This window comes from Panthera pardus, unplaced genomic scaffold (assembly GCF_024362965.1).
Source record: "Panthera pardus isolate Hobbes unplaced genomic scaffold, ASM2436296v1 HiC_scaffold_25, whole genome shotgun sequence".
Taxonomy (NCBI): Eukaryota; Metazoa; Chordata; class Mammalia; order Carnivora; family Felidae; genus Panthera; species Panthera pardus.
In genome coordinates, this window is record NW_026526821.1 from 85071432 (window position 1) to 85086210 (window position 14779).

Consider the following 14779-nt stretch of genomic DNA (forward strand, 5'->3'; position numbering starts at 1 on the left):
ATGGAGCCTGCTTGGGATTCTCTCTCTCTCCCTCTCTCCCTGCCCCCCCCATCCACTTGCACTGTCTCTGTCTCTCTCAAATAAATAAATAAACTTAAAAAAAAACCCAAAAAACCAACAAGTCAATATCCTGAAAAAGAAAACCAAGGGCAGAGGGATACTTCTGGTTCAGAGAGATTAAGGGGACATAAAAAAATGACATGCATTCGAAACCCTGTTTGGATCCTGAATTGGAAAAAAAAATCCACATATTTTTGAGGCCATTAAGGAAATTTAAATAGGGATTACAAATTATATTATTGAATCAATATAAAAATTTTATACGTGATAATGGTATTGCACATAGGAGAATGTACTTAAGAGATACATGTTGAAATATTGAGGGGTAAAGTATTATCATGTCTGCAACTTAGTTTCAAATGCTTCAGTTAAAATAAGTAATAAATAAAACAAATGTGGAAATGTTAACAACTGGTCTAAGTGAAGTATATACATAAGAGTTTTTTGTCATGTATTTTTACTTTTCTGTGTGTTTAAATCTTTTCAAAATAAAAAGTTGGAGGCTCAGTTGGTTAAGCATCTGACTTCGGCTTGGGTCATGATCTCATGGCTCATTGAGTTTGAGCCCCACTTCGGGCTCTGTGCTGATAGCTCAGAGCCGAGAGCCTGCTTCGGATTCTATGTCTCCCCTACCCCGCTTGCCTCTGTCTCTCTCAAAATAAATTAACTTAAAAAAATTTTTTTTAAGTGAAAAATAAAAAATAAAAGTTGGAGGAACATTCTTGGCTTTTTTATTCGAGTTACTCATTCTCAGATAAGCTTTTAATTCATTCATTAAAAATGTATTGAGCACTTACTACATGTTACATACTCATAGAGGTGCTGGGGAGTGGTGATGAACTGATAGGTAAGATCATTCTCCAATTTTCAGTTTCCTCATCCATAAAATGGATATAGAGTAATAGTATCCCCCGCATTAGCACTGTGCTTGGTTCAGAGTAGGCACTCAACAAATGTTAGCTATTATAATTCACCAACTTTGTCCATTGTTGATCTAATTTAGTCTATTTGATGATTTTGGTCTTTTAATTCTGCTCTTCCATCTATTCTTCCCAATCCACTTCCTGATGTTACTGCTCATTGTTAATATTATTAGGGTATTTGAAGTTTTGGAAAGATTATATGAAGTCAAAGCAAAGATGAAATTAAAGTGGTTAGGGTATATTTTTCAAATTAGGCTTTTATATACTTGAGTATTCTAAGATCTGAAGTTTATATTCATATAGATTTTTACTGATGATTATGTCCTGGCTTAAGTAAGATTGTGTTATAAACTAGAAGCAACTAAAGAAAAATTTCTAAATTAAAAAAATATATATTAGATCTTGAACTGATTAAATAATAAACAACACTAGAAACTCAATATTCTATTCCACTAATCTTGCCTTTTTTACAAACTGTGTATATGTAACATGTTATTTTATCTATGAGTAAGAGTACGTCTTCTCTCCATTCTACTCCACCCACTCATGTTCTCAGATGCTAATGGCTCGGTCTGATAAATGTACAGTTCATTCTAAGACCATACCATAAAAGTTATCATTAAGTTTCCAAACTTTCCTTTCTGTAGACTGTGATCATAGCTTATAGCTTATTATATAAAAAATTATTTTAATGTTACAGTACTAAAAACAACTAGATTGTTCATATAGCTTACAAAGTATTACTGAAAACTCATTGGAGTGACCCAATAATTACAATTAAGTGATATTTTTGGGTTAAGTTTATTTTCAAGTGTTTATTCAAAAACATAAAACAAAACATTTCTATTTCCTTATTTTTCCCTTATAGCTTTTGAGAAGACTAAAACAATCATTCATATATTAGCATTAATAGTAAGCATCCCATCTATCTTACAGGTTTATATTGCATTTCAATACAGTTTTGTCCACTAACGGTAATGTAAATTATTTTTATTATACATTCTGGGTAGGATTAAAATAAATAACATAGGAATAATTTAACAAATCATTAGGGAAAAACTACTATATTCCAGGTTTTGAGAACACATAAATAAATAAATGGTCCCTGCCTTTAAGAAGCTCACAGTCCTGGGGTGACTGGGTGGCTCAGTCAGTTGAGGATCTGACTCTTGATTTTGGCTCAGGTCATGATCTCACGGTTCATGAGATAGGGCCCCGCATTTGGCTTTGAGCTGACGGCATGGAGCCTGCTTGGGATTGTGTCTCTACCTCTCTCTCTCAAAATAAATAAACTAGGAAAAAAAAAAAAAAAAAAAGAATCTCATAGTCCAAAGCGGCAGTGGGGGCAAGGGGGACAGACAAATAAGACTGACAATTTAATGCAGTAGACAGCTTTGAGAATGGTATGTACAAAGAACTATGGGAACCTTACTTAACGAGGGCCACTTAATCCAGAATGGTGTAGTCTAGGGATGGTTTCCAGGTCCAGAGAATAAGTTTTACAAAAGAGTTTGCCAAGAAGAGAGTTAATGGTGGCTGAAAGGTATTCCTCTAAAAGGGATTGTCAACTAGTCCTAGAGAATGATGCCTGGTCTTTAAGGTTCCTTCCAACAGATCCTCACCTGCTTGATCCAACACAAGGAATCTGCATAGAGTAAGGCATCTTTCCAATATTGTGCCTATTTGTTAAATACTGGTTTCCCGGATTCTTATTTTTTGTGCCACAGAGCACAATTTAAGAAGAAAATGCCACACTGACTAAAATGTTTCACAGACACTTTTTACTATGGTGTTGACCACAGATTCAGAATGAACAATCTGGTATAGTGAGTACTATACCATCTACTTTTAAGAAAAAGAAAAACAAAAGTTAAAGATTCCTGGAAAGCTATAAATTTAAACAAGTCAGGTATATAGCGTACTCTAAAATAATACAGTTCTTCTCCTCCTCCTTTTTTTTTTTTTTCCCCACGTTTTCTTTTCTTTTAAATGTGGGAAAACAAAAAGGATCGAAGTCCCTTGCCTTGGTTATCTACACGTAGTACACTAGATGGTGCTGTAAGGCTGTTGGAAAGCGTTTGCCAAGAAAAACTGGCGGTGCTGATGGCTGTCCCTGAGAGCAGTTCCAGGTCTGTAGGCAAGTAATGGGTATCATGATCTCACAAGTTTCAGCCTTCCAGTCAGATTAATTTTAAACTAAACCACAAGTTTAGCACATTTTAAAATGGGCTCAGTGTTTGACAATTCAATCTGATGCCACTGAAATGGACATTTCAAAGTTATCAAAATATAAATTTATTATATTCTACATTTCAACATGTTACTATTAATTTCATTTTAGGTAGTCTTCCTAATTATGTCTACTTCTAGTTATAAGCCTGGTTATGTCTACTACTTAATGAATCACTAATCAGTTTCTTCATATGGTTTCCTGAATTTTTGAATTACCATTAAGCAGGAAATACCAATCAAACTCCTTTGTCATTAGAGTACTGCAATATACTAATATAAATACATGAAGCAATACATTTAAAACACTCTATCAGTATAGTATTTCTTACATAAATAACATGTCATGATTTTTCTGCATTACAGTAAAGCCAGAATTTTTATGAAAGTGCAGAATAAAAACAAAGCTGGACTTTTACAATATTTTCTTTTGAATGTTAAACATTAAAAAGGCGAACAAAAAAACAAACCTAAGAGTCATTTTAGTTTTAAACTCTCAAAGTTACAAGATGTGTTTGTAATTTTTCAGCTTATCTTTCCAGTTCTGCTTCTAGAATTTCCCCCCATGTATCTACATCCATTGGGTACATGATTTTTTCTGGTAGGCTAAGAGGAGAACATATGTTGCTGTATCTGCCACTTAGCCATTCGTGTTTCACTTTACTCTTCTGGTAATTCCTCAGTAGTATTACCTGAAAGAGGTAAATCATCATTGTTAAAAAATGGAGTAGGTGGTTGGTCGGTGAGTTTGTTTAAAACTAGAGAAGCTGAATGACAGGGCTGAAAAGAAGATTAAATATTTACTTTGATATACACATCTACTATTACATTTGTGGTAAGCATATGTGTGTGGGTGGGTGGGTGTGGGTGTGGGTGTACGTATATGTGTATACACACAGAGTGAGCCACAGAGTTTGCTGTGAGTTGTGGAAAAGGTGGAATGAAGTAGCTAACAGAGGAATATGCCTGAATTTAGTATTTAAAAAATGTAAAAGGATGGATGGAATGATGTGGTTTGCAGGAAAATACTAATTCAACTTCAAGGCCAAAAGCCAACACACTCTGTATGTCACTCTGTATATGAAATCCTACCTCCTCTGTGCAGAAGGCAGAGTTGGCTCAAACCTATCACCATATTGTCAAGAACACCACAGACTTCAAACACTAAACTTACTCTCCAGGAATATCCACTTTCTAGATCATCGTCTACTTCTCTTTGGCACACAGCTCTTAAGGTCAAGCAATGAGGTTTCCATAAGGAGTCACTGTTTCTTACTGTGTAATTCCAGCTCCTGCAAGTTATGGAAGCCCTGCACAAACTCCGAATGTCCAGCTGACTGAAAATTTTAAAAGTGACTTCTGGAGGCAACAGTTCAACAAAGGTCTTTTGACTCTCTTTCTTTTCCTTCTCAGCATCCACAGAATTCAATTTTATGCCAGAAACTCTTGAATTATTGTTCCTCTTGAGGCTTTTCTGCATAGCTTGATGTTTTAGCAAGTTATCCACATATGTAACCTAAAAGGCAAAGTTTAAACATGCTCAGTCTCTTCAGATCAGACTATAGAACCTACTCTGAGCCAGATATTTTCTGCGTATGATTACAAGAACCTTAACTTTCATGACTTGAGGTTTTCAATCTGTAAAATGGGGCCAATGATGCTCCTTTCCTGTGTGTTCTTACAAGGATTAACAGGGATAATGTGTAAACCATCTAGCTTCATCTAAATTGCACATAGGAGACACTCAACACATGTTACTTCCCTTTAAAAAAATTTTTTTTTTTTAAATTTTTGAGAGAGAGAAAACAGAGTGTGAGCAGGGGAGGGGCAGAGAGAGAGGGAGACACAGAATCAGAAGCAGGCTCCAGGCTCTGAGCTGCCAGCATATAGCCCGATGCGGGGCTCGAACCCACAAACCAGGAGATCGTGACCTGAGCCCAAGTTGTACGCTTAACCGACTGAGCCATGCAGGCGCTCCCTACTTCTCTTCTTTTTAAATGTTTTTGTTAAATGGGTTTGTTTCTAAACATTTATGTTTCTGCTCCCAAAGAACATTATCTAAAAAAGTGAAATGATACCTCACAAACTATACTTTGAGTTTAGTAGTAGAAATAACTATTGTGGGAACACGTTTGATTCCACGCATTTGCTGAAAATACTTTTGAAAATGTGTATGGTTCAATCTCTTGAACTCCTAAATACTTGTCTGTGGGAATTGATGCCTTGTCATTAAGTTCTTCATCTACAGTTTGTGACTTAACCACAACCCTGATGGACTTTTGTAGTTTATATGATAATTGTTATCTACTTGTACCTACTGGGTAGGTGCTCACAGTTGACACAATGGAAAAGAGGTTGAAGTCCAGGTTATAACAACACAAAGCCTCACATTTTCAATTCAGTTATTAGATCAGTGTTTTAGAAATGGCCTCTTGAAGGTATCCTACATGCATAATTATGAATGAAGAACACTAGGTATTGAGGCCATAAAGCAACAGTAACCAGCAATTATAAACAATGTTTATAATTCAGTTAGGTATAGCATATAATTACAGACTGAAAGTCCAGTTTCGGCTAATTTACCTAAAGTGCATGGTCTAGGCTCCAAAATCAGTTGAAAGCATGAGCTATTTTTGCATATAAAGACAGCTCAGATTACTCAAAATCAGTTTACTCCATGTTGCACTTCCTTTTATAGTGGGGGGTGGGTTACAGTGCAGGAAGAAGGGTTTGCTAAATACTTCTTTTTAACTCAGCTAATGATTCCCCTTTCTAAACATGCTACTTACCTATGTTTCTGCACTTCTCAAGGCCACAATCGCCCCCATTCGTTTGATTGTTTATGATCCAAATTAGCTATAGTAAGAATTTTAATGTCTGTGTTCAACAGACATTAGGACTTCCTCTCGAAGTTTTGGGGAAGTAAGAAAGCAAACTGATAGAAACAAGTTCATGAATCAAGAGCAAATTTTTATCAGGAGCTCGTCTCTCTCAATATCAATACAAACCAAAGCCGAACTACTGTATTTCTGGGGGAAAAAAAATCTCACATTAATGTGGAGAACGTTACTGTTGCATTTAAACATTTGTTACTTCTCCCAGAATCTCATTGGGGAATAAAACGCGTCCTCTCGTTACAGTTCTTTCCCAGGAGGCAAACGAATTTTTGAGTTTAACAGTTGGGGGGGTGCCTCGGTGAGGTTCCTAAATTCCCGCTAGGCATCTTCTTCTAAGGCCAGTTTTGCCTGGATACCTGGAAAACTATCCCTCTTCTGCCCCTTCTTTATGAACCAAACTTTGCTGAATTATCTCTCGAGTTAGGGAAGAGCTCGCCCCCCCTTTCAGGTGTCACAGGAAGGGAGGGATCGAGAGGCGGCGCAGACACACCCCGCAGGTAACTCCACATCTGAGTGCCCTCCTTGAGGATCTCGCGCAGTCTGCAGCTGCCCGAGTCCAAAGAACACGGAGCAATGACAAAAAAGCGACAATAACAACCGTCAGCACTGACTGTCACCGCAGCTCCAGGGGACTGAGCTGAGGCTGCGTAGTCCAGACGTCAGCGGGAACTCCCTACCTCCAGGGCCGCGGTAGCTTCTCCGGCAAATTAAATCCTCCGGAATTCGAATCCTTCGCCATAGTCCCTCCAGTTCCGCCCACTGTAGTCCCGCCTTACTGACACGGATTTCGCACAGGCGTAGAGAGGAGCGCGCGTTGCCTTTTGGGAGTGGTAGTTTTATCTGGGCGTCTCAACTCAGCAAGAGAGGAGAAGGAGGGCGCCACGGACTACAAGGCCCGACGTCCCCTGTGACGGGTGGGCGGTGAGAAAGCGGGGTGGTGGGGTGGTTAGCCGGGGCTTTTAAAAAATAATTTTGAGGCGGAGTGTTGGAGGAATCCCGGAGCGCGTCACTGGCCGGAGAGGAGAGGCGGGGCTCCTGCTGCGGCGCCAGAGCTCCTGCCGTGCCAGGCCTGGACACCCCCGAGCGGAGCTTGTGCTCCCCCTCCCCCTGCATTTTTCCGAGGGCCTGCCTAGGCCCTGTGCGTGTCCATGGAAGGCGGAAACGGCTGCGGGGACCGTCTCCTTGCCAAGGGGTGTAGTCTTCGCCGCCATGTCCGGGGGCTTCGAGCTGCAACCGCAGGACGGCGGCCCCCGGGTGGCCCTGGCGCCCGGGGAGACGGTGATCGGCCGCGGGCCGCTGCTGCGAGTAAGTGTGGCAGGGGGCTCGGCCGGACCCGGAGAGCCGTGCGAGATCCTGGCTGTCTCCTGAAGCCCCGTTTCTGGCTTCCCTACCACCCGGCCCTGCCTGTCTGGATTTTAGAAGCTAGGGAGCAGCACGGTTTTCAGTCAACTTTAAACAGCTCACAAACGTTTTATAGTGGTGCCCTTAATAAGCACTGATTTGTATGATCATTATAATCTTATCCAGGGGTCAGCAAACTATGGCCCTGGGTCCAAATCCAGGCTGTTTTTGTATGGAGCCATGTACTAAGGATGGTTCTTAAGTTTTAAAATGTGAAATGTAAACAAACAAACAAAAAACCTATTAGCCTTTTAGGAAGAACAATTGGCCCAAGAGTTGAGGCTATTGCCTCTTGGCCTGACAAGCCACAGTATTTACAGTAGAATTTGGCCCTTTACAGGAAAAGTTTGCCAACCCCTGATCTTCTCTTTCCTAGAATGATTTCTTTTAAGCTTTTGGCCTCTTGTGGGACTGTATGGGCCTTACTTTTATGGAATAGTCTTTTTCAGTAATATCAGCAGCTAACCCTTAAAGTAGAGTGTAGTGTTCCGGACATTGATCTAAGGACTTTACGTGTCCCAACTTTTTAATCACTTCAAAATCCTAGGAATTAGGTGCTCTTATTATCTTCATTGTTCAGAAGAGAAAATTGAGCCATAGAGCGGTTATTTAAAGGGTGCTTATAAATAAGCTTTTGGACATGTAGTGCCACTAAGCTATATATTCTCCACCCTCTTTGGGATGTTTAGGAGTTAGGAAATTTTCCTGTTGCATTCTTAAATTTTATAGATCTCTGCCTAAAACAGATATATTATTTTTTGTAACATTCAGCATATTTTGTTTAGTGCCCACTTTGCGCAGCACCTTTGCAGACGGTAGCACTGTGGGGTTACAAAGATGAATGAGATCTAGGTCTCTGCCCTCTAGGAGTTTTCTCTTGGCCTCTGGAGACAAACCTGTGTCAGTGAGCTAATGCCAGCCAGTGAGGAGTGTGGACTGTTATCCTGGCTAGCCTCCAGTGTCTACCTGGAACCATTGATATTATTAGCCTTAGGCTCCTTCTTGGCACAGGAAAAGGAGTGGTACTTGGGGGTTCTGATGCAGAGGTCAGTCCTAATCAATGTGTATGTGTGTGTGTACATATATGGATAGTAAGGTTATTGAGACAGTTGAAGTTCACCTGGTATTTATTTTTTTTTACTGGACAAATAATTACTTAAATGTTTAAATAACATTGCTACTTTCCCCCATAGTTTGTTAGTTTACACAAACATTTGAATTTGAGAGAACTACCTGAGAGATTTGTTTCCTTCTTCCCTCCCTTCCTCCTTTCTCCATATATATTTAAATATATGTGTGTGTGTATACATATATATACATATGAAATTTAACAGAGTATGTGCTTCATCTAGAAACCTTATGTCTGTTCACAAGTGAATTTTGATTTGCTTAACAAATTGTATCACCAATACAGAGTACTGTGTTTCTGGTTAAGGGTCGATGAATTTTAGGCCTGTGTTTTATAAACATGGCAACAGGTTGCAGACTCTTTCATTACTTGTAGCTTGATCTTTGTATTATAGGCTTGCTGATGTGAGATGAGCCTGCTTGGTTCCTGTCTTCAAATAGTAAGGAGTAGAAAGTTAGTCTGTCTGGTCAGAATTTTGCTTCTCCTTTTCGAATAATCATTCTGTGATGACATTCTCTTGCCAAGTTTGGCAGATATTAGAAGTGGTTATGAACAGTGTCCTAAGTGTGTTAAAGGAAAAATTTGAAGAACAAATCAGCTTGTGGTTTTTTAAAAAAGATATTCTTTCTTTGCAGTGGTTAAAACTCAACATGAAGGTGCTATTTCAAACAGCAGTTATTCCAGTGATGCTTTTTTTTGTAGTGTGAGAGAGCAAAGACTTACTTCAAGTGGGAAAACTCAGGATGTTCATTGTAAATTACTCATAATGTGATTATTAATCATTAATATTTAATGATTAATAATGATTTTTGAACTCATTTAACAGGTTATGTTTTTTTGGAGACAAGTTTCACAAGCGTTCATGGCCACACAAACATAAAGGTTTTTAATTCCAATGTGTAAAATGGGCTTGGTGGTGAAACAAATTGATGAGAATGTCTTTGTCTTTACAGTGGCAGGAGAGCACATATAAAGACCACTTATAGATAACAGAGTACGGTGAAATTTAATGTTCTTGTGACATTTACTTTAGTGGGAGTCATCAGGGAACCTGAGGTCTTGGTTACTTTACCAGGTTGTAATTGTGTTTTATGATCCATACCAGTTAAAGGTTTTACACCAAGATGAATCTCCATGGAATTATACTGGCTGAAGTCAGCCAATCCCAAAGGTTACATATTGTATGAATTCACTTACATGACATTATTGCAATTACAAAATTGTAAACATGGAGAACAGATTAGTGGTTGCCAGGAGTTAAAAGAAGTGGAGAGGGGAGCAGAAGGAGACTGGTATGGCTATAACACAGCAACATGAGGATTTGTGTGGTGGTGGAAATATTCTGTATCTTGACTGTATCAATATTAGTATCCTGTTGTGATACTGGACTATAGTGTTACAAGATGTTACTGCTGGGCAAACTGGAGATATGGTACAAGAGATCTTTGTGTATTATATCTTCCAACTATATGTGAAACTATAATTTATCTTAAGTAAAAAATTTAACTTTAGTTAAGGTTTTACAGTATAGCATCTCAAGAGTACCTTTAGGCCAAATTATTTGCTTTATAGTTTTTCTCTAAAGCTGATTATATACGCTTTTTAAAAAGCTGATTATACTCTTAAATGAAAACCACCGTTTCTAATTTCAAATTTCCCTTTTTCTGTTTTGATGGGGATTATATGACACATTCGTTTCTAATCTGTTTCCTCCAAGGAAAAAGGACAATGCCAGCTATCTAGTGAGTCTTAACGGCAGGTGTAATAGAATCTACTGCTTTAATTGAAAAGAGAAGAGGCCCTTGGTTGTGGGTGGGGATAGTCATGGACTCTAATATAGACCTTCCCTGGTATCAGTTCACCATTTCTAAGAATGCTATAAGTGTCCTACAAAGTTTATACAAAAGTAGCCAGTAACCACTCCCTGGCCTGGCAACTCTGTATTGTTTGTGCCTTTTGCAGAATCTCACTGGCCTTTCTGGAACCTAGTCCTATCTGGTCCCTAGGGATGTGCCAAGCACTCCTAGCTGCTGGGTATCCCCTCCATCTCCTGCACCTTTTTAGTCTAGTACAGTGTCTGGCACATAGTAGGCCTTCAAAGGACATGATCTCTTCCTTTTCTGTGTCTCTGCTTCTCATTCTTCCAACCCTCAAAAAGAGCCTACTTGTAACTTAGGTTTGAAAAGGATATAGAATTTTGAAGTGAATTTAAGCATAACAAAGAAGCAGTGCTACCAACTGTTAAAGCTTTCAGAGCAACATTCATGATGGATTGAATGTTAGCATTTTTTTGTATTCCATTTCCTATTTCATTTTCATTTAGTGAATTCAGAAAATAGTTCAATATATACTGTAGTCAGAATGGAAGGATGAAAGAGAAACAAGTCATTACTCTCAAGAAACTTAGTTTCCTAGGTATGAGAGTCAGAGAAACAAGTAACTAAATAGCATTTGGCACCTCAAATGGGAACTGGAACCAGGCAGGCACCTGAGTGAATGAAATGGGACTGTGTAGGAAAAACAGCACAGGGATGATGGTAAATAAATCACAGCAGTGTCATAGATGACAGCTGCCTAAATGTTGGGAAGGCCACAAGGAAAATGACCTGTAATGTGGTCCCTGCCACTCACCCCTATGCCCACCTGGTAACAAAGTCCTATGGTTATTTTCAAGATTAGTAAGAAACATGAAAAAAAAAATAGTAGTAAGAAATCTGGATTTTTAGATATAACCTCCAACTTCTGAAAGGTCACATTTAATTAAAAATTTTGTTTCAGTACTATGAGCCAAACAGAAAAGGATGTTACATGATACAGAGAGGTATAGGAAGGAACCCACAGTTAAGATGAGGGGTTAGGGAAGGCTTCCTGACTCAGTGACATTGAGTTGTCTTTGGAGTGTCAGAACAGTTAGCTGTTTGGTAGGTGGAGAGTGGGTGGTAGAGAGGGAAAGGCCCTTCAGGCTCAGTGGATGTATGATTTCCCGGGTCCAAGACAGAAAGTGTATGACCGATTGGGTGATTGGGTAAGTGCTGACCAGGCTTGTGGGATAATCACATTACATCACTGATCCCCTTTTAACTTTTATGGACTTTGCTTTTACAGTATTTATTTTTCTTCTTTAAAATAGGCTTTATTTTTTTCAGCAGTCTTAGGTTCATGGCAGAATTGAGTACAAAATACAGAGAGTTTTCATCTCTGTTCCTCACCCCACCTTTCTTCGCTGTCGATATCTTGCACCACACTGGTATATCCAATGAACCTATATTGACTTGTCATTATCATTCAAAGTCCATGGTTTAGCACTAAGCTTCATTCCTGGTGCACATTGTGTGGGTTTTGACAAATGTGTAATGACACATATCAGGTATTGTAGTATTGCACAGAATAGTTTCACTGCCTTAAAAATCCTCTATGCTCTTTCTGTTCTTTCTTCCTTTCCCAACCTACTGAACTTTTTACTGTCTCCATAATTTACCTTTTCCAGCATATCGTATAGTTGGAATTATACAGTATGTAAATATAGACTTTTTTAGGCTGACTTCTTTCACTTAGTAATGGTATTTAAGGTTCCTCCATGTCTTCTCATGGCTTTTTAATGATGGGTAATATTGCAATATCTGAATGTTCCATAGTTTATCCATTTACCTGCTGAAGGATATCTTGGTTACTTCCAAGTTGTGGCGGTTATGAATAAAGCTGTTACAACCATCCATGTGCAAGTTTTTGTGTAGACATAAGTTTTCAGTTCATTTGGGTAAATACCAAGGAGCTCAATTGCTGGACCATATGTTAAGAGTGTGTTTAGTTTTGTAAAAAGCTGCCAACTGTCTTTCAATGTGGCTGTACCATTTTGCATCCCCACCATCCATGAATGATTTCCTGTTGTTCCGCAACTTCACCAGCATTTGGTGTTCTCAGTGCTTTGGGTTTTGGACATTATAATAGGTGCATAGTGAATTACTTTTCATATGTATGTATATTCCTGTATATTTTACATATATTTATTTCTAAATCAATCTCTCCAAATTATCTCCCACGTACTACTCAGCCTGAATATACCATCTTCTCACATGCTTTTGTACCTCTCTCTATGTTCCTTCCACTGGTATTTTGATTCTTGTAGGTAGCATTTGGGTATCTGTATTTTTATTTACTTATTATTATTTTTTTAATGTTTTTTATTTTTGAGAGAGAGAGACAGAGTGTGAACTAGGAAGGGGCAGAGAGAGGGAGGCAGAATCTGAAGCAGGCTCCCACGGCGGGGCTTGAACTCACGAACCGTGAGATCATGACCTGAGCCAAAGTCAGATGCTTAACCGACTGAGCCACCCAGGCGTCCCTGGGTATCTGTATTTTTAAACGCTCTGAAGATGATTCTGTTGTGAAATCAGAGTTGAAAACCACTTCTGGACACACTAAGAATGCTTGGCACAGAATAAGTCTTTTAAGACATTTTTGCTGAACTGAATTTTATTGAGAAACTTTAATTTATCGAAGTCCCAAGTGGAGATTTCAACCCAGTTTTGTCTTCCTAAGCTCTGCTTATGTTTTTACTCATTGTATTGTCTCTATTATGATGCCATCTATCATATCATTGGTGAGGATAATGTTCTTATGTTTGTATAGCATTCACTTCACAAGTAGCATTGCAAGCCAAGCAGGTTGGGTGAGTTGAAACCTCAGTGGCATTAAGTCAGCCCAGTTTTATCATATTGGCTGGCTATTCAGCAACCTTGAATTAGGAGCTCAGCAGGTATTGCATTTTACTTTTTAAAATCTAAGTGATCCATATTTCATCAGTATTGTGGATTAAATAGATAGTTGTGAGGTAACCTGATAGCCTAACTACTATTATACCATTGGTCTTATGGGAAAGTGTTTCACAAGTTCAAAGACCATTTCACATCCAGTGTTTTAATAACCTTTTAAAGAGAGCTTACTGGAATCTCTCTAGAGAGCCTATGTTTGTTTCCTCAAACTTGCCCTTTGTTAATATCAGAAAAATGAACTTTGGTACATTCCAAGTATGGTAACATTAAACACCTTGTGTCAACTAACTTTTGCAATTTTGAGGAATAAGATTGACTTATCTAATGTTTTGACAGAGTCTCAAGGTAGATTGAGCTCTGGGGAGTGGATCTTGGATCTGGTAACTGGGAAGCACTCTAGATACGAAACTTTTATGCTTCATCAACAGGTTTGTCAACAATGAGTCTGTTTAATTTGGGTCTTAATTTTAGGTTTTATGTACTTGCCACATATATACACAAAAGTTTGAGGAAGATATTTTATGCAAACTATGCCTAAAGTAGAGCCTATGCTTCTTTAGGTTTATGCATTTTCTCATGATACAGATTCAAATCTCCTACCAGATGGGTTTTTTTTTTTTTTAATTTTTCTCTACCGTGGAAGTTTGAATTTGCCTATTTTTTATTTGTCTGTTGTTAATAGAGCAAACTAGACAATCTTGTGTGAAAGCACTGTAAGTTATTAAGTATTGTACAAGAAAAATTTTATTACCTTACCCTTTGGTGTCTTCTGTAATTCATATTGGAAAAAGCAAATCTTGCCTCTTCTCTGTTCTTGTGTTTATAGGAGCCAGGCTACATGGGGATATTATATTTACGAGATACATTATACTTGCCTGTGATATTCAGAAATTTCTGTAGGAAAACATTTTAAGAAAAATGGACTGTTGTTGGTTTTTTAGTAAATATATATAGGCAAAAATGAAATGAAAGGTACCAGTCTATTCTATTTCAGGGTCCAGTAACTTTTCTGCTTTTATTTTATTCAGGTTTGTTTTTTATTTTTAGAATTTTGGAAATAATAAACAAATAGGTCAGAGACCTCCAAGCATTTCTGCTAGTAGCGTAAGAAAATCTTCATTCTGTGTGACTTCAGTAGATGTCAAAAATAAGTATTTGTCAAACAACTCACAAACAATTCTTTTATGTTTTCATGTCTTTATCTTTTCTTCTAGCACAAACTTCATGTCTTAAAAATGAGACATGAAGACAAGGCGAAAGGACTTGTCCTTATCAGGAAACATTCAATTCAGAACCAGAAAATCAAAGAGAAGGGATCCACATTGTATCAATACAAAAGACAGAGTCCTGTCCCCATTCAAGAAACAG

The 14779-nt window shown here is 38.3% G+C and overlaps 2 protein-coding genes across 6 annotated transcripts in view; one reads left to right on the top strand and one right to left on the bottom strand.

Annotated features, from left to right (window-relative positions):
- Nucleotides 1-1768: 1768 nt before the first annotated feature.
- FBXO48 (F-box protein 48) lies at nt 1769-6894 on the bottom strand. Of its 3 annotated transcripts, none has more exons than XM_019440553.2 (4): nt 6787-6894; nt 6002-6241; nt 4387-4728; nt 1769-3904 (listed from the first exon to the last, which is right to left on the bottom strand). In XM_019440553.2, the coding sequence occupies exons 3-4, from the start codon at nt 4690-4692 to the stop codon at nt 3743-3745; spliced, it is 468 nt and encodes a 155-aa protein (XP_019296098.1). In that variant the 5' UTR covers nt 4693-4728; nt 6002-6241; nt 6787-6894; the 3' UTR covers nt 1769-3742. The 3 variants fall into 3 exon arrangements, with proteins under 3 accessions (XP_019296098.1, XP_019296106.1, XP_019296091.1); XM_019440561.2 differs by having other exon boundaries at nt 6002-6147; nt 6787-6855; XM_019440546.2 differs by lacking the exon at nt 6002-6241.
- Nucleotides 6895-7076: 182 nt separating this feature from the next.
- APLF (aprataxin and PNKP like factor) overlaps nt 7077-14779 on the top strand; it is an 82844-nt gene continuing 75141 nt past the window's right edge. The window contains exon 1 of one of the 3 annotated variants that reach the window (XM_019440534.2): nt 7077-7414. In XM_019440534.2, the coding sequence (XP_019296079.1) occupies nt 7319-7414 (96 nt within the window). In that variant the 5' untranslated portion in view covers nt 7077-7318. The remainder of the gene's footprint in view (nt 7415-14779) is intronic. The other 2 variants (XM_019440528.2, XM_019440517.2) reach the window with 2 other exon arrangements.

What these genes read in the sequence shown, in the direction of transcription:
- FBXO48 (XM_019440546.2), bottom strand. Translation starts at nt 4,692, where the DNA reads ATGCAGAAAAGCCTCAAGAGGAACAATAATTCAAGAGTTTCTGGCATA. An exon ending in AAAGTGGATATTCCTGGAGA is followed by an intron (nt 3,905 to 4,386) that starts GTAAGTTTAGTG and finishes TACCTCTTTCAG; the next exon opens with GTAATACTACTGAGGAATTA.